This window comes from Monodon monoceros, unplaced genomic scaffold (assembly GCF_005190385.1).
Source record: "Monodon monoceros isolate NGI ecotype Baffin Bay Population unplaced genomic scaffold, NGI_Narwhal_1 Super_Scaffold_9, whole genome shotgun sequence".
In the NCBI taxonomy this organism is placed as follows: Eukaryota; Metazoa; Chordata; class Mammalia; order Artiodactyla; family Monodontidae; genus Monodon; species Monodon monoceros.
In genome coordinates, this window is record NW_021703786.1 from 9,091,990 (window position 1) to 9,111,598 (window position 19,609).

The following is a 19,609-nucleotide window of genomic DNA, read 5'->3' on the forward strand; positions in this document are numbered from 1 at the left end:
TATAGCACAATTTACACATTACCTTTAATAAATATTTTTAAGACCTTTCTAGTCTTATTTGTTTTTATGTTCTGCTGTTTAAATAATGCTGTTATTGACATATTGTAGAAAATGACAAGCTGATTCTAAATTTCATATGGAAAAGCAAAGGACCTAGAATAATTACAGTGTTTCTAAGTTATTTTTTTTCCATTTTGTTTTCCTCTTCAACCTAGAATTTTATGGGAGTTTTTTCAGATTTCTATGTAGATAAATTTGTTTGTTTTGGTATGAAGGACCCTTCTGTTAATATCTATTTCCAGTGAATCTGTATGATTCCAGATTTTTAAAATTTATTGATGTCGTTTGTGAATTTATGTATATTGTTCCACATGTAAAAGAATTATTATTTTCCATTCAGCGCCAAGTTTCCTATATATATTAGAATAAGGTTGATGATTCTTATAAATTTAAATCTTCTATATTCATATTAATTTCATCTAATTCATTTGTAGATATCTTAGGTATGTTGAAGTCCTCTATAGTATTTAGGGAGTTGGTCAGTTTATCATTGTATTTCTTGCCAGTTTTTTCTTTCCATATTTTCAAACTATGTCTTAAGTACATAGAGATTCATGAGTGCTATATCTTGTTGGTGGGTGCACTTTTTTTTTTTTTTGTGGTACGCGGGCCTCTCACTGTTGTGGCCTCTCCCGTTGCGGAGCACAGGCTCCAGACGCAGGCTCAACGGCCATGGCTCACGGGCCCAGCCGCCCCACAGGATGTGGGATCTTCCCGGACCGGGGCACGAACCCATGTCCCTTGCATCGGCAAGCAGACTCAACCACTGCGCCACCAGGGAAGCCCCTTTCATCACTCTTAAAAGAAGCCCCATACTCTTTAATGCCCTGTCTTCCACCACATTTTCTCCTTTCCCCAGCCTTGGGCAACCTCTAATTTACTTTTGTCCCTATGCATTTGCCTATTTTGGAACTTTCATATAAATGGAATTACACAATAGGTGGTCTTTTGTGTCTGGCGTCTTTTACTTAGTATGTTGTTTTCAGGATTCATCCATGTTATTGCATGCATCAGTACTTCATTCATTTTTATGGCCAAATAATATTACATTGTATGAATAGATCATGTTTTACTTATCTGTTAATCAATGGAAAGATATTTGGATTTTTCTACTTTTTGAATGTTATGAATAAGGCTGCTGTGAACACATATATAAGTTTTTGTGTGGACATATGTTTTCATTTCTCTTGGATATTTGATTATGAGTGTAATTGCTGGGTCATATGGTAGCTCTATGTTTAACCTTTTGAAGAACTGCTAGACTTCTTTCCCAAGCACCTTCACCATCTTATATTCCTACAACAGTGTATGAGAGTTCTAATTTCTCCATATTCTCACCAACACATTAAAAATAGATACAACTGAAGAGCAGATTTCTGAATAAGAGTTCTCGTAGTCATGATCGATATTTTGTCTCTTGCTGCCTCAGCTTTGCTAGAGTTGCCCAAAATATACCTCTGGACCTGGCTCTAAATATACCTTTGGAAAGGGCAATAGGTGTCAGATTGCATTAATTTTTTCTTGAAACAAATTACTTTAATAACTTCTTACTATGTTTAGATAGTTTAAATAGTCTTTCCTTTTTAAATTAAAGCAAATTTGAATGATTTACATAGGGAAAAAATTTTGCCCAAGTTATAAAATTTGCATTAACGATAAAGTTTTTCAGATCTAGAAAACCTAGAAAAAAGTAGTTTGTTTTTGAGTCGCCCACCCTTCTCCTTTTCGTTGTCTTCTATTCTCCAAATTGTAATCTTATATGTCAGTATTATACCCTGACAATTCGGTTTTTAAAATTTAATAGAATCAAAGAATTTTAAAGCTAAAAATTCCTTCAGATATGTCAACAAGCTTAACAGCTTTATTTTGCAGGTAAAATTTTTTAAAGACCCAGTAACATGTGACAGTTTAATCTGTATTTGCTATAGAAGTTTTCTGAAGTGATTGATAGTGCATATCGTACTTTTTAATTGTGATATGCACGATTTATTTACAAACCTGTGATCATTTTCATTGTCCATAAATTTCTGAAGTTCTTAGAATCCAAAATCAGTGGATAAAATGTCTTTTTTTGTAACAAATTTTGAAATATTGCATATATCATACCTGCTTTAAAATGTTCTAAGCTTTTGTGAACACAAGGTTAGACGTTTTCTAAATCATGTATAACTCTTTGATATTCTGAATTCTGTTCTGTATAATGGGGAAAAATTCCCTACTGGATTTCTTTGGGGGGAATTTTGTGCATTGAACCAGTTTCTTTCTTATTTCTCAGGTTTCCCTTCTTAAATAGATGTTAGTCTATTAAAATGGAATATATTTTGGAATCATCAACTTAATGGTCTTCCTTAAGTAAAACGTTAGGTATTTCTCCAGATCTTGAATGTTCAAAACATTGAAATTGCTATTATCTCAGACTCAAGGAAAAAGAGTTGAAATATTATCTGTGTTTTCAGAAAAAGGTATACCACCATTGAATTTCATTCTACTAAGAATCAACAATTATGCAAATTCATGACACACTTCATCTGGTTTTACATCCTTGGGATATTTTTACACTCTTCTAACTGAATTACAGCAGCCAGAACAGACTAAGAATTTGCATGGTGAGAAACTTTGATTCAGAAAGTGCATATTCAAAAAGCAAATTCTAATAGCCAACGTTGAGGCACTCGAAGATTTTTAAATTAATAATATCCCTATGTTTTTTTACCTGTTAACATGGTGTTATGGGGAATTTTTATTTTTATTGATCAGGACACCATGATCAATGTATAATATGCAGTGAACTATTTTACCAATTAGTGATTTTCTTAGTGATTAGTGTGTTCTGGCTGCTATAACAAAATACCACAGACTTGGTAGCATGTAAACAACGGAAACTTATTTCTCACAGCTCTGGAGGCGAAGTCCGAGATGAGGGTGCCAGCATGGTTGGGTGAGAGCCCTCTTCCTGTCAGAAGCCAGTGGCTTCTTGGCTGTGTCCTCCTGTGGTGGAAGGGGCACGGGAGCTCTGTGGGATCTTTTTTATAAGAGTACTAAGCCCATTTGTGAAAGTTTCGCCCTCATGACCTAATCACCTTTAAAGACCCCACTTCCTAATACCTTCATCTTTGGGGATTAGGATTTCAAAAAATGATTTTGGGGCTTCCCTGGTGGCGGAGTGGTTGAGAGTCCGTCTGCCGATGCAGGGGACGCGGGTTCGTGCCCCGGTCCGGGAAGATCCCACATGCCGTGGAGCGGCTGGGCCCATGAGCCATGGCCGCTGAGCCTGCGCGTCCGGAGCCTGTGCTCCGCAACGGGAGAGGCCACAACAGTGAGAGGCCCGCGTACCACAAAAAAAAAAAAAAAAAAAGATTTTGGAGGACCACCAACATTTAGACCATAGCAATGATTTTTTTGAAAAATTTGTTTTATAATCTTATTAAGATTATTTCTGAAAATAGATAAGGTAAAATTCTGAGGAAATAAACCATCTTATAAAAATTAGTTTTTGTTCTCTAGAGAATTGGAGTAATTTCTTGGTGCTTGCCTGTATTGTAATAATTGGTCCATATTGCATAGAACTCTGCATAAAACAAGTAGGTAAAGCAGTTCAGTTTAAATCATAATAATCTCTACTACTGGCTTTTGTCTTTTTTAATTTATTTCAGCTCTTATGTTTATTAACTTCTGCTTTCTTTGCATTTTCTGTTTAATTTTCTAGCTTCTTAAAAAGAATGCTTAATTCCATTAGTTTAAAATTTTTAAACTACATTTCAAGTTATAAGCATATTTCTAAGTATTGCCTTTACTGCATCCCACATGTTTTGAATTATGAGTGCTTTTTTATCATTCATATCTAAAGATGTCATGAATTTTATCGTGTTTTCCTCTCTAAACCATATGTTCTTGGGAATTCCCTGGCTGTCCAGTGGTTAGGACTTTGTGCTTCCACTGCAGGGGGCACGGGTTCAATCCCTTGTTGAGGAACTAAGATCCTGCATGCTGTGTGGTGTAGCCAAAAAAATAAAATATATTGTAAACCATATGTTCTTTTTTGTTGTTATTTATTTTCTTTTTCTTCCAGTTTTATTGAGATATAATTGACATATAACACATGCTCTTTCAGAATACAATCTTTAGTGTTGGGCTTGTATGTTTGTTTTTTCCCACTAACTTTATATTATTGACTTTTAATCTAAAATTGCATTGTTGTTAGAATATGTGGTTAATCTGATAAGGATTCTTTGAAATTTGTTGAAAGTCCTTTTGTAATTTAGCACGTTTATTTTTGTAAATGTTCCATTTGTGCCTTTATATTTTCTCCTTGTTGGCTACCTGAGTCTCTGTTTATATATTTACTCAATTCAGTTTATTAATGATGATCAAATTTTAAAACAGCATAGCTGCCTATGGACTAGGTAAAATGATCTTAAAGAATCTTCATTTAAAGTATCTTTAGTTAAAGATATTAAGAACTTCACCTTAGATTTAGAGATAACTTAAAATTTATGAATTTTGACAGAAGTAATTTTTTCCTGCTTTTGAAATCCCTAAGATAGCAATGATAGAAGTAGTAACAGTAGCAGCGGTAATGTTAGTAGTAATAGTAATGGTAACAGCAGCCACAACAGCTAACATCTGTGGAGCTCTTACTGCGTGCCAGACATCATTCAGAGCTTTCTATATCGGTTAGTGAATTTACCCAATAACAACTCTATGACATATAATTGTTTTCCTCTTTTTATGGAGTCAAACACAGAAAGGTTAATACTCTTGCCATTGTAGTCACATTGTCTTTCAACAAATAAATGTAAGTTCAGTTGGACACACACACAAAAAAACATTTTTTTTCTTTCCCCTTTCCAGTTACTAGAAAAGTTAAAAGAACGTTGGCTCTCCACTGGTGTATGGCATAATCTGGAGTTGGTGAAGACAGTCATTGTAGAGCCACAGAGAGGAGAAAAAACTGATTTTGATGAATTACTGCAGATGTACTATGATGCGATCAAGTACAAAGGAGAAAAAGGTAATTGGAAATTATTTGATGGTCAGTGAAAAAAAATTTTTCCCATAAAGTGAAAAGTTGTTGCTGTTAGAATTTTATTTGTGTTATCTTTTTTAAATGAATTGCACTTGAGGAAAATTATATTTTATAATCCTGAGTGAAAATAAAATAGGTTAAAGAAATTCTTTTATTTGGAGTTGTTCTCCTATGAATATTTTCATTTGAAGATGCCAGTTCAGTTTTATGAAATGGCATGCGTTCAGGTATTATCCCAGAGACTTCCTTACGCTAACTAAAATGTTTTGTTAAAGAAGGTAGGTAGAGTATGCATTAATATTTTCCTTACTAGCCAAATGAGCCCTACATTTTTATGTAAAAAATATACTTTGTGCTTATATTTTATTATATAAGGTAAACTTGAGTTTTCAAAACATAACTGAAGGCTAAATTTCAAAGTTAGAGAATGCCCATAAAAAGTTTGACAAGAAGGGCTAATAGTAATTTATGAACAGTGCAACATCATAAAGATATTATAACATAATTGTCAATATCCTTGTATGGTAAGATTATACACAGAGTATTCTGTGTATGTGTGTTTTAAATACTTTTCAATATAATATTGATTCAGTATGATATATAGTATATATTAGAGTTATTTAAATCATTCTGATAACTTTATATTCTGGTGGTAAAGATAGTGATTTCAATTTCAGTATTTTAAAGTTAAAACAGTTGGTTCACAGTTGCTCAGCTCACATGCAAGCTACTACTCTGACATGGTTTTTCTATATAGTTTAACTGGGAGATACACAGTTTATAAATTGGTTCTACCATGTTGCATCTAAATGTAATTTTGTTTCTTTTATTTATTTGAAGACATTGAATTTTAAAAACTTTATAATAGTTTTTAATTTTGTTTCTTTAAAATTTGGTATTATAATTACTTAATAATCAGATCTTTTCAAAACGACAAGAATAAGAATTTCTGGGAATTTTGAGTGTGCTTATAAAAATGTTGATTTTTGTTGCTTAAGATGGCGCCCTCCTGGTGGCAGTTTGTCGTGGTAAAGTGAGTGAGGGTCTGGATTTCTCAGATGACAACGCCCGTGCTGTCATAACAATAGGAATTCCTTTTCCAAATGTGAAAGATCTACAGGTAGGCCAGCAAAGCCTTAAGAAGTTTTATTTATCACAGAAGTTGTTGATTTTGTGTAAGGTTAATTAGACATTTTTCTTGTATCCTCAGGCATTTTATTTTATTTTATTTTTTAATTTATTTATTTTTGGCTGCATTGGGTCTTCGTTGCTGCACACAGGCTTTTCTCTAGTTGTGGCGATCGGGGGCTACTCTTCATTGCGCTGCACGGGCTTCTCATTGCGGTGGCTTCTCTTGTTGCAGAGCACAGGCTTTAAGCGCACAGGCTCTAGAGTACAGGCTCCAGTAGTTGTGGCACACGGGCTTAGTTGCTCCGCGGCATGTGGGATCTTCCCGGACCAGGGCTCAAATCCATGTCCCCTGCACTAGCAGGTGGATTCTCAACCACTGCACCACCAGGGAAGCCCCAGACATTTTATTTTAATGCTCTAGTGACTCAGAATGAGTGAGAAAGGTTTAGGAGATACGGGTTTATTTTATTTTTAACTTACCCTGTCTTCTGCTTAGTAAGAGTGATTTTCAAAGTGTGGTCCTGGGTCGGGAGCATCACTATTATCTGGGAACTTAATAGAAATAGATATTTCCAGGCTCCATCGAGACCTACTGAATCAGAAGCTTTGGAGGTAGAGCCCAGCAGTTTGTGTTTTATCAAACTCTTAGCCACAGACTGACAGGGAGCCCCCGGGGAATTCTAGGGCCCTTTCTCTATCTATCTCCCTTCTCTCCAATGCCATGCCTTGCCCTGCAGATTTTAGTGATTTTCGCTGTTTCAAGTTCTGATATTTTCCATTTCAGCTCAGCAGAAACACCATACTCTGCTTGTACTTCAGTGCTCTGTGCTACTGTCGGAAAATTATACCTAGGAAGAGAGCTGAGAATCATAGAGTTCACCTAATGGATCTTATGAGATTATTTTATCTCTGAGATTACAGTTTTAGGCTGCCTGGTGTCTACTCCCTAAAAGCAGTTGCTTTATCTGTTTTGTCCAGTTTTACAGTTACTTACAATGGGAGGGATATTCCTAAACCAGGTATTCTGCCTTGGTCAGAAACAGGAGTTTTGCTTCATTATCACTAATTGTTTGCCAAACATACTTGAAAAATTATTTGTAGTAATAATTTGAAGCCTAAGGTGATGTTATGTTTATCGGGGAGGATTTTCTTTTACTTCCTACAGGAATTTGAAGTTGCTAGCAACCTGAGACCAACACTTGAGGTTTTCTGGCCACTGAGCTGACTCCATTGAGTATAATCCATATCCCTCCCAGGATACAACCTGTTAGGATCTCATACTAAAACAAGAATTCTTTCCCTAGGCAGTTATCTTCTTTATTGATAATATTTTACTAGACACTGTGAATTATATAGTAGTAACAGTAATAATATTTCTCTAATTAGCTTCTACTCTTCCCTGACCTCTGGACCTTGTCAAAATTTCTGAAAGTCCTCAGGAGGTATTTAATCCTTTCAGCCTACAGTACTTTGGTGGCTTCTACTGCCTTTCTCCAGCCACCAGTGCTACCACTGAGAGTGCTGATGACCATTCCCAGGGCTCCTATTCTAAAGTGGCTAATGCTGCCTCTGACTACTACTACTGATGAAACAGTAGACATCCACTCAAGAAAACTGTTGTGTTCACCATCAATAGTATTAGTGTTCATTCCACTGAAGCTGAGTTCTGCTGATTGCACTGCTGTCGGCAGTGGTACTGTCTTTTTTTGATGTCTTATCATTTTACCTTGGCCCTATATTACTGTACTAACGCTGCTTTGTTTAAGTGGAGAGAATCTCTTTCCCACATTTTCTACTACGCATTCTTCCCACGTCTTAAATATAAATTTTCCCCCCTAAAACTAGCTCTTTCAACTTTTGCTTGTATCTTATTTCATTCTTGGACCTATGTATGAGTCCTTGAGAGCTGGAAAAGGAGCTTTATGGCTAATAACTAGGTTGTACTAAATATTGCACTCACAAAGTAACAAGTCCTGAAAGAATTCACATCAAACTCATAATAGTGATTGTGAATGAGAAGAGAAAGGAATGATATTGGGGGTCGTTATCAAAAGGGCTTTAGCTTTTCCTATAATAGCTGTTTTACTAAAAAACAAGCTTAAAGAAAATATGGGGAGAACACAGGTGTTTATTGTGTTATTCTTTGAAAAATCCTTAAAATTAAATAAAGTGTTACTTGTGAAGGAAAAAAAATTACATTTACCTTCTGTTTTCTCTACTGTCATTCCCAACAACTGTGATTCTGGGTGTTGTTATTGCACCAATCTTGGATTTCTTAATGCTTTCTTTCCTCAGGATAAGTTCTTCCCAGGCAACATCTCAGTCTGTCGTTTAAAAAACAAGATACCAGTGACCTGCTCTGACATCCCTCAGTAATGGTCCTACTTGTAGTTGTGCTTATTTGAATTCCAATGGCTCTAGTTGTATAAAATAGCAAAATAACAGAAGCTTCAATGAGGTCTGCATAGGGAGGAGAGGAGGGTGATTCTAAAGGAGTTTCCCTAGTGGTTCCTAAAAGGGACAAGTAGGGTGGACCCAAGAGTAGTCTGAGCTGCAGGATCAAGGGACCGACAGAAAAGGAGGAAAAGTCATTATTGGAAAGACTTGGACGTGTATTTCTTGTTGCATATGTCTGGATCACTTCTTCCTGTCTAACAAACAATTCTAAAACTCAGTGGCTTAAAATACCAGTCATTTACTATGGGTCAGCATCTATGAGGGTGGGGTGGGCAACAGATGATTTCAGCTGGGCTCAGTCACCCTGCTATGGTTTGACCAACATAGGTTGCACTCAACTGGATCAGCTCTGCTGATGGATCTCATCCTTTGTGGACCAAGAGACCAGCCAAAGCATGTTATTGCAATGGCAGAGGTACAAGAGAGCAGGCTTGACTGTGTAAGCACTTTTCAAATACCTGTTTATGTCACATCTACTAACATATTGCCCAAAGTATGTCATATGCCCAAGCCCAAAGTCAACAGCAGTGGCGGGGCTGGGGGAAGGGGGTATTTTCCACCACACATGGCAAAGGGCTTAGAATAAGGACTCCAAAAAGGAGTCCTGGCCTTTTTTTTTAATGACTAAAGGATATTTATAAAGCATTCATTCAAAAGACTGATGTTTATAAGCTTTAAGAGTATGGATATGCAATTTTTATAATAATTAAGGACTTTTATCTTCTGGAAATGACCAGAATATAATAGTACCTGAAATATCTGAGTATATGAAATAACTCAGAGCACCATTATGGATTTCTTAAAATTTATAAATGATCAAACAAGTTATTGAAAATAATAGTACACTTCTATAAGATATAAAAGAAATACAAAGTTTGAAATTTTAATAAAGCTCACTTCATTTTTTGTTGTTGTTGCCTGTGTTTTTGGTGTTATATTTAGGAAAACATTGCCAAATCCATGATCATGCAGATTTGCCCCTAATGTTTTTTGTCAAAGAGTTTCATAGTTTTTGCTCTTAAATTTAAATATTTGATCCATTTTGAGTAAAGTTTTGTATATGTTGTAAAATGAGTCTAACTTCCTTATATCTAAAATGAGTCTCTTGTAGACATCATATAGTTGGATCATGTTTTTTTTTTTTAATTAATTAATTTATTTTTGGCTGCGTTGGGTCTTTGATGCTGCTCGTGGGCTTTCTCTAGTTGAATCGAGCAGGGGCTACTCATCGTTGCGGTGCACGGGCATCTCATTGTGATGGCTTCTCTTGCTGCGGAGCACGGGCTCTAGGTGTGTGGGCTTCAGTAGTTTTGGCATGCAGGCTCAGTAGTTGTGGCTCGTGGGCTCTAGAGCGCAGGCTCAGTAGGTGTGGCACATGGGCTTAGTTGCTCCACAGCACGTGGGATCTTCCCAGACCAGGGCTCGAACCCACGTCGCCTGCATTGGCAGGCAGATCCGTAACCACCGCGCCACCAGGGAAGTCCTGGATCATGTTTTTTAATTCATTCTGCCAATATCTGCCTTTCTGTTGGAGAGTTTAATCCATTTACGTTTAAAGTAATTACTGATAAGGAAGGGCTTGTTTTACCATTTAACTATTTGTTTTCTGCATGTCTTATGTGCTTTTTGTTCCTCAGTTCATTCATTATTGCCTTTTTTGTGTTTAGCTGTTTTTTGCTATGTACTATGTTGATTCCCTTCTTTCCTTTTGTGTATATTTTTCAGTTATTTTCTTAGTGTTACCTTGGAGTTAATCTCTGCCTCTCCCTTTTTATATTGTTATTGTCATAGATTACATCTTTATATATACATTGTGTACCATTAACATAATTTACAGTTATCGTTTTATGCATTTGCCTTTTAAATCACATGAAAAAAAACAGTTACAAACCAAAAGTATGATAATATTGGCTTTTATATTTACCTACATAGTTGTTTTTACCAGTGTTTTTTATTACTTCCTAAAGCACATACTTACACTGCCTTCATTATATTATATTTTAGTGTTTATAAATATGTTTTATAATCTGTTAGATTACCTCAAGGATTAGGACAATTTCTTAAATATCTTTGTCTCTACAATTAAATATTGCCTTGGAATATAGTGAGTGTTCAATAAGTTGATTTAATTAATGATTAAATATGTTTATTATTTAATATATTTATATTTAAAGTCTTAAATATATGTATACTTATATATTTAAATATAATTAAGTATTAAATATATACTAAATATTAAAGTAAAATTAATTAAAATAAAACAAAGTTCAGTATATTTAATATAAGTTATCAAAATAGTATTTGGTTTTGTTGTTTGTTTTACTTGACATTGTTATTAAAAAACAACAACCCTCCATTCCTGGACTCTTTAATTAAGGCATCATAATGATAGTAATCATTATTTGATGATAATGACTAGGACAGTAGTAAACATTAATATTACTTATAATAAGGCAGTACAGTATGTTGTTACAATCATAAATCATTAAAGGAGTTATGAAGGGAATACTCAATTCCAATAGCATTTTACACCCTAATACATAGTAGAACGTAATAATGGAGAGAGTATATTAATTATACTGGCTATCACTCTTTATATTAGTGTTCTCTTGTTGTGTTACAAATTACCACAAACATAGTGACTTAAAACAGCACACATTTCTTTTGTCACAGTTTCCATGGGTCAGGAGCCTGGGTGTGGCTTAGCTGGGTCCTTTGCTCACGTTTCCGCAAAACTGCAGTCAATGTTGTTGGCTGGGCTTTCTCATCCGGCTCTTGGGGTCTTCTTCCGAGTTCATTTAGGATGTTGGCAGAGTTCAGTTCCTTATAGTTGTAGGACTGATCTAGCCAGGGGCTGCTCTCATCTCCTGCAGGCTACTCAGAATTCCTTGTTATGTGGCCTTCTCACAGGTCCTCTCACAGCATGGCAGGTTATTTATGCAAGGCCAACAAGATACTGTCTAGCTCCAGTCTCCTAAGATGGAGCCATACAACAACATAATAACAGGAGTAACTTCCTCACACCTTTGCGTTATAACATGATCTAATCAAGGGAGTGACTACCCCATCACCCTTGCCATATTCTGTTGGCTAGAAGCAAGTCACAGGTTCTGCTCACACTCAAGGTGAGAGGATTATACAAGACATGACTCTCTGGGAGTCACCTCAGGGTGTGTCTGCCATATTCTGGTTTTCTATGAAATGAATTGATGAACTAAATGATTTCCATAAATGGTTCTTCCAAACCTAAAACAATACTTCAAATTACTGGACCATAAATTAGGACTTCACAGTTTTCTTTTACATTAGTACTCAGCCTATCATGCAGAATAAGTGGAAATTATTTGTAAATGAGAACCTGAAATATTCTATCTTATGAAAACAAAACAATCTATTTCTGTCTTGTTTTCTCTATTGTTTTATTTGAATTCATATTTTAAAGAGTTAAGGTCAGTGTCCGAGTTAGAAAAGTGATTTGAGTGGGACAAAGAGGGCAATGACCTTAATTTTATGATACTAAAATTTTTTCTTAAATTTGAGACAGATTATGGAAGTAAAAATTAAAATACAGTTTAAAATACTAACTTAAGACTCTTGTAGTCTCAACTGCAGAGTTAGGCTTTTAGAGAAGCAGGAAAATGTATGTTAGAGCCAAAAATATGACTTCTTTGGCTGTGACCAGGATTTCCTCTTCCCACCTTGGGGACTAGAAAGTAGAGGTAGGAAAATTTCATTTTGGAGCCAAGTGTGACTTGTTTAGTTCAAGTCATAATTTATTGCACATACCTCAGGGACCTGAAAATAAAGAAACCCACTGTGAAATGTTGATAACGGGCCACTCTGAAGGACAGGCATTAAGCTAACTTTCCTGGTGAGGATTTTTTTCACTTCCACCTTTCCCAGATGCTTCTGATCATTCTATAAGGACGTACTTAATCATGTAATAGCTAAAAAGGAAACTTTCTGTGCACTAAAGCAAAGTATTTGAGGGACAGGAGAGTGAACCAAGGCCTTTATATGATTAGATGTTGGTGGAAAAATATAACTAAAAGAAAAGTTGTTTTCTTTTAATGCAATTAAGTCACAGTATAACAACAATGCCCTTTTAGTGGATATCTAAAACAAATCCTTTGGCCAATTAGTATGATATAAAAACTTAGACAGCCTTCAACTTTATAATTCAGGCATCCACATCTCAAGTTGGTGGCATGGGCATAATTTGTGAGACGTTGTAAGGTACGATATTTAGAGTTTAAAATTCCATTTTATTTGTATTCTTTAGCACAATTTAGTAGTATATAAAAATATTCTCCCTTCATGGGTATTGTGCCTTTTCCTCTGAAGAAAAATGCATAAAACCATGGCATGTGCCTAAAAATTTTTATGCTTTAAAAATGTTCCAGTTGGTATCTTAGATTTCTACAACAAGTTTAGTAAAATTTGATGGTAATATTCTATATCAGAAGAGCTCTTACAATTATTAAAATAACTAAGATATAAATTTTATGTTTGTGTATTATTTTGCTTTAGTAATATAGTATGTTGAGCCACCAAAATAGATTTCATTTGGAAACTATTTAAAATTCCGATAGTGATCTGATTAGTTATCTCAGTATTGGCATATGATAATCATTATGAATTCCTTTTTTCATTTGGGAAACTTCTTTTAGCTCTGAAGATACTGGACTATTTAAGTATATTATTTTTTAATCAGTTTTGAAAAATTACATTAATGATTGAAAGATACTGGCATCTATTTTAATTTTGTTAGTTATTGACTTTATATCAAACACACATAAATTTATAAGCTACCATGCATTCTTGGCATTTTATAAACCTCAGAAAAGGGCTGTTATCCCTTGCTTGCCCCAGAGGATAACAGCATTAATAAAATTGAGTGCACATTAAACCAGTGCTTTCAAGTGTCAAAATATTATTAGATGATGGCAGTATTAGAATTCTTGAATCTGACATTTCTTTTTAAGTAGACTGTTGTTGTTCCTTCATTATTCTTGTTGCTTTGACAGCAATATGAATATTCCTGAGTAGATGAATGGAGGCAGGAATGCAAGGGATTATAGTATATCAAGACAAACTTGATTTCAGAAACAAAAACCTTTACTAATAATTTTGAGTAGGTTCATATTTTCCTTTTGAATCACTTTTATCATTGTGTTAATGATCTTGAGTGTTTTAGCATTCATTTATTCATTCAGTAACAAACTTTCACTAAGAGCCTGATTTGTACTAAATACAGTTAAGTGCGGAAATAAACAAGATGCTACTTCTAATGATGTCTATAATTTAGTAAAGTACTTGAACGTGTAACAGGATGTTTTGGTTGGACAGGGTCTGGGTGTTCCAATGCTTAGGGAAAGTGAAGTTGAGCAGCACCTTTCACCTCCCATCCAGATATCCATTTACTTTGAGTGATTTGCCTAAAATAGATGGAAATTCAGATCTCAGAGAAATGAGATTTGAATCTTGTCTGTGTTGAGATTCAAACATTTGATCAAGTGGAATGACCTCATCAAAGGCCAGATTATAAAACTATTCAAGTTATTAAGACTATTCAGAAAAGTGAAACAACCATTTTTTGAATATCTGGCTAGAGTACCAAGTACTTTATAGACTAGTGACGTGGTGATACATTCACAGATTATAGCCCCTTGTCTCATGGAGCTTACACTCTTGTGAGGAATGTTGAAATTAAAGTAATAAAGAAGCAATTAATTGCAATTGTGATGAAGACTGTAAGAAAAAAGTCACAGGAACTATGAGAATGTATAACAGGATCCTAATCTAGTCTTTAGGGGTAAACAAAGACTTCCTGAGGAAGTGATATTTCAGCTGACACAGGAAAGGAGGCTCGGAGTTATGTAGGTGAGCAGAATGGGTAAGAGTATTCTCAGCAGATAGAACAGCATATGCTAAGGCCCTGAGGTGTGAAAGAGGATAGCTATTCCCAGGAATTGAAAGAAGCTGAGGAAGAGAGTGAGTTGGGGAGAATGGCATGTGAATAGAGGCTGGGAGACTTATTAAGGAGCCAAATCATTTAGGGCCCTGTGTGCCATTTTAAGGATTTGAGACTTTATTCTAAGCTATGGGAAACCAGATCCAGTAATAGAGCCTGAGGTCAGAATGTAGTGGGGTTCTGGTTATAGTGTAGCATCTGATACAGAAACCCACCTGGATCTAGCCCTGATAATAATATGTGGATACCCAAGGGAAATGGCTGTGTATATAAACTTAAAGGGCTGTAATACTAAACTCTAACATTTAGGAGTCCAGCAACTGGCTTTTGGAATTGTTAGAAACATTTAGGCCAAATCACAGATATGGAAGAAAAACCTCGTCACCTCTGAATGTCTGCAATAAGTTTATCCTCATTATTTAAACCTTTTTTTCCTCCTCAGAAAACTTTTTTTTTCTAGCTTGTTTTTTTTTAAGATTGTTTGGCCAGAAGTATTATTAAAGCAGGTTCTAAGTATATCTTGAAATTCAAAAATTAAAATCTAGTTTAAATCTAAGTATTCCATCTACACTGACAACTTATAATTTGCCTTGGACAGAGAAAAATGAGATAACCAAACTCTTTGTTCCCATCCATCCTGCAAAACAAACAAACAAATATAAAGTTACAAAATAAATGGATGAATTGCTGAGGTATTTTTAAATTAAAAAAATTTTTCCCCATATTTATTAAAGGAATCTTTTGGGTTTGGGGGAGGAAACATTTAAAATCACAAAATTTTCATCAAGTCTGATTGATAGCCTTTTCTTTCCAATACTCATATCATTGTATTTCCTTAGGAAAAAAGCCATACCTGAATATAGCTACAAGTTAAACCTTTGGATAATTAATAAAGCAAATAAAACTTTTGTTTGTTTTTTGAAAAATTCTGAAGTTATTTTCCTGTGTTTGTCTCTTTTTTTGGTGAGAACAGGAAATTTTTAACCTTTATATTTTTACTTTTGCTCTCATAGTAGGTTGAAGGTTTTAAAAGTGAGTTTATCATGCTGGGGACTTGTAAGGTTGATTGACACTTAACTTATTCTGTTGGCACAGAGCATAATCAGTAGCACTACCTCAAGGGAAACAGTGGAATTGTTTCTTAACCTCTCTGAAAATAATTTCTTTTCTTCAGAGCAGAATTTTAGTTGTAGTAGATTTTAATCAATTTACTTAGATTCTCTTAAAGCCTACAGGGTGCAGATACATAGATGGGCTTCAGGTGAGTGTGTCACTTGTTTTTTTTCCAATTATAAAGTCTTACGGTCAAAGATAATATAAACTGTAGTAGACATCAGTGTTTACAGCATCAGTCTTTACTGTTTTTCACTGAGATTAAGGTTTGATACCTTGGGAATGAGTTCAATTTATGCTTTCTACCTTTGGGACAGATAATCCTGGTGTGCCAAGGAATATAGTAAGCTATGTAGTAAGTCACAGTGTAATTTCCTATCACATCAAAATGACCAGATTTGTTCTTTAAAATTACTTAATAGCAGGGTTTCTCTAGCTTGGCAGTAGTGACATTTTGGGCAGGATAATTTTTTGTTGTAAGTGATGTCCTGTGCATTGTAGGGTGTTTAGCTGCATCTCTGGACTTACCTGTAGATGCCAGTAGCAAATGTTTCTCCCTCACCAGTTGTGACAACCAAAAATGTCTTCAGATAGTGCCAGTATCTTCTGTTAGGCAATATCACTCTCAGTTGAACACCATTGTTTTATATAGTGAAACATACAAGTGTATGTCATGAATTAAAATGAACAATCTACATTTATTTTTTTCTTATTTTTTATCAAGTTGAAAAAAATCCAACAAAACTTTTACTAAGAGCCTGATTTATACTAAAAACATTAGATGGTTTCTTATATTAACAATCTCTTGGCTTCTTCCCCTTTCCCCGCCCCTGCTTCTGAGAAGCAGTGACTTTCACTTCTTTTATCTATTTCCTCTGGTATTTACATCCATATAATCAATTTTAGACATTAACTATTTACTTCCTACGTGAGATAGGATTTTAGCTCACTTACTCCGCCTTTCCCTTCTTACATCCTCCCAATATCGTTAAATCACAATTTTTTATTAAATCCATAGTCAATATTCACATTATCATGACTATGAAAATATTGTTCACTGTAGTCAAATGATTTCCTTTAACTATTTTATTTTTTCTTTTAAAAATATCTTTAGGGACTTCTCCGGTGGCACAGTGGTTAAGATTCTGCACTCCCAATGCTGGGGGCCCGGGTTCGATCCCTGGTCAGGGAACTAGATCCCACATGCATGCCACAACTAAGAGTTCGCATTGCCACAACTAAGGAGCCAGTGAGCCACAACTAAGACCCAGCACAACCAAATAAATAAATAAATATTTTAAATATATATATCTTTAAAGAAATCTTTAATAAATCTGCAACACCTCTCAATACAGTTTTCCTATGAGACCTGTCAGATAATAGGTCAGTTCTTTTTCTCCCCCTGAAGACATCCCTTTTGGAGCCTTCTGATCTCCTGCTTCAATCAAGACTTAAGTTGCTCTTTAAGCTCACTTAACTGCCAATATCCTGAGATTTCCCTTTGCTGTCATCCTAGGAATTTGATTTGCTTGTCTTCTGTGTTAGGTCCCAAGTTTCCTGGATCTCAGACCTTGTTCCTGTTTCTTGTTTCTTATTTCATCTTTGTGGTACATATCCTCCAGCAGTTTCCCTATGCATCAATTTCCTCAGCCTTTCTGGACTCCTGCTGGCCTAACTGGCTTATTTCCCATCAGTAGCTCTGTGGGTACTTCGGTTTGAACTTTCACCTCTCTGCTTAGTCATTTAGTCTGCTTTTCACAGTCATATATTTGGGTTTAAGGTTACAGATGTCTTAGTTTCATTGAAGATAGAAACTATTTCTCTTTCTTATTTATCTTTTAATTTGGGGTCAGTTTTTAAGAGGCAAGGAAAGAAGAAAAAATTTTGCCTTCCTGAAACCAGAAGTCTTCATTACTTTCAAAGATAAAGTAGGAGACTTTGAAGTGCTATGATCCCACATGCTTTATTCCCACACTCACACCTTCACTTTTGAGAAGCTCTGAATCAAACATTCCTAACAATAATATTGCAAAGGTAGAAAGTAACAAATGTTTTTTAAAAATCAAACACTTACTTACGTTTGAAAGATGTTTCGATATAATAATATAAAAATCTAGATGGCAAAAGTGTCAGAATTCATTTGTTGGGCTGTGGAGGTAATAAACAGAGTTTTAAGTATGTTTTCAGTGTTTTCTAGTACTCACGTAATCTTTTACCTGCACATTTTCTCTTGCTCAAGTTCATTTTTAAAGGTATTTAATCATGTGAACTCTTGAGTCTGAGCCTCCTCTCACTGGGATTAGCTTCTACTTTCTATGCCTGCCATTGCCACTAAACTTTTGTGGAGTCCTCCCAGAGCCTCAGTGCTTAGTTTTACATCTTATCGCATCCACAAGCCTCTTCCATGAGAGACCTCCTTATCTTCCAGGGTTGTATAGGAGCAGGTGCAGATCTCTATCACTTGCTGAATGCAGCACTACTCATTTCCCTTAACAAAACCTCTAAATGTTGGCGCATTCCTTCAAGAGCCTATGGTTCCATATACAGTCTCACATTGCTTTCTTATGTAAGACAATATTTCATTTTGTTAGTTATTATTGCTAGAAGGGTTTTATTCATAGTATTTGGCTCTTGTATGAGACTTTAACAAGGGAAGCTCTAGATTGTAAGATATATGTAAGGAATAATATTTAGACTAATAGAGGACAATCAGGTACTCATTCTGTAGATTACACCACTAACGTATTTTATATAGTTCTCTTCAAATACAGCTCATAGGTTGCAAAGTGGTCAAAAAATATTTTGAAGGATATTAAAGAGTGCTAATGTTAGTTATAATTTCTCAGAAAATTTAAGATCAATTGCAGAAGTCATTTAGAAAAAGGTATGTTTCAAAACTAAATACTGTTCTCTATGAGTCTTGCCAACGTACATATTTTCATTGATATATGATGAAAAAGTAGCCACTCCATAAGCTGAAGAAACTTTTAAGTCACATAAAATAATGTGTCCTTATGTTGAGTAGTATAGGTTAAGCGCCTTCAGAGACAGTTGATCTAAGTGTCAGAACTCTAAGGTAGATGACCTACGTTGTCTGTCAGTCCTATGACTTTTTTCATTTACATGCGACAATATATTACAACAGCATGCCACCCAAACCTATATTGGTTTTTAGAAATACAGGATAAGTAATGACTCTCCAGCTTGCTTACCTCTAATATATGATGCTTTACAGTTTTGTGTCCATTGTCATTTCTTTCTTGAACCAGCTCTATGAGGTAATGCGGACAGGAATTATTTTCTTCCATTTACAGAGGAGGAAACTGAGAAAGGAAGCTAAATGGGGTACTGTGACTTACCCAAGGTCAAACAACTAATAAATGTCAAAGCTTTGACTCTAAGCCGTGTGCTTTTTCCATATCTCCTTCCCTCAAAAAAAAAAAAAAATATATATATATATATACACATATATATAGTATTTTCTAGAGATGATAATTTAAGCATTTTCAGGTTTATCTGGATAATATTTTATTATGGGTAGCCTAACTAAATTGCAACAAAGCCTATTTTTCTTTAAAAAAAATTTTAACCTTAGCCCTTTACAGAATAAGCATATATTGTTGTTTCTTGCATGTCTTAAAGTATTAACTGTCTTTTTTTTCTTTTAATAGAAAAATATTAATTTCTACTTTTTTCCTGGGCTCTTGACAAATTATTTTCATAATTTAAAAGAAACACTAAGATCTACTGCTTCATACTGACAGATGTTTTTGCATTATTATTATCTAAAGCCTTTATTCAGAATTGCTTGAATGTTACTGTGTTACCAATAAACTATTCTGGGCTAG

General features: G+C 34.9%; 1 protein-coding gene across 5 annotated transcripts in view; it reads left to right on the forward strand.

Annotated features, from left to right (window-relative positions):
* Nucleotides 1-19,609, forward strand: part of BRIP1 (BRCA1 interacting protein C-terminal helicase 1) — a 192,358-nt gene that overhangs the window by 131,721 nt on the left and 41,028 nt on the right. For all 5 annotated transcript variants that reach the window (XR_003792003.1, XR_003792005.1, XR_003792004.1 and 2 more), the window contains 2 exons: nt 4,912-5,071; nt 6,085-6,206. Coding sequence is in view for 2 of the 5 variants with exons in the window: in XM_029212473.1 (XP_029068306.1) it covers nt 4,912-5,071; nt 6,085-6,206 (282 nt within the window). In the remaining 3 variants the exon portion in view is untranslated. The remainder of the gene's footprint in view (nt 1-4,911; nt 5,072-6,084; nt 6,207-19,609) is intronic.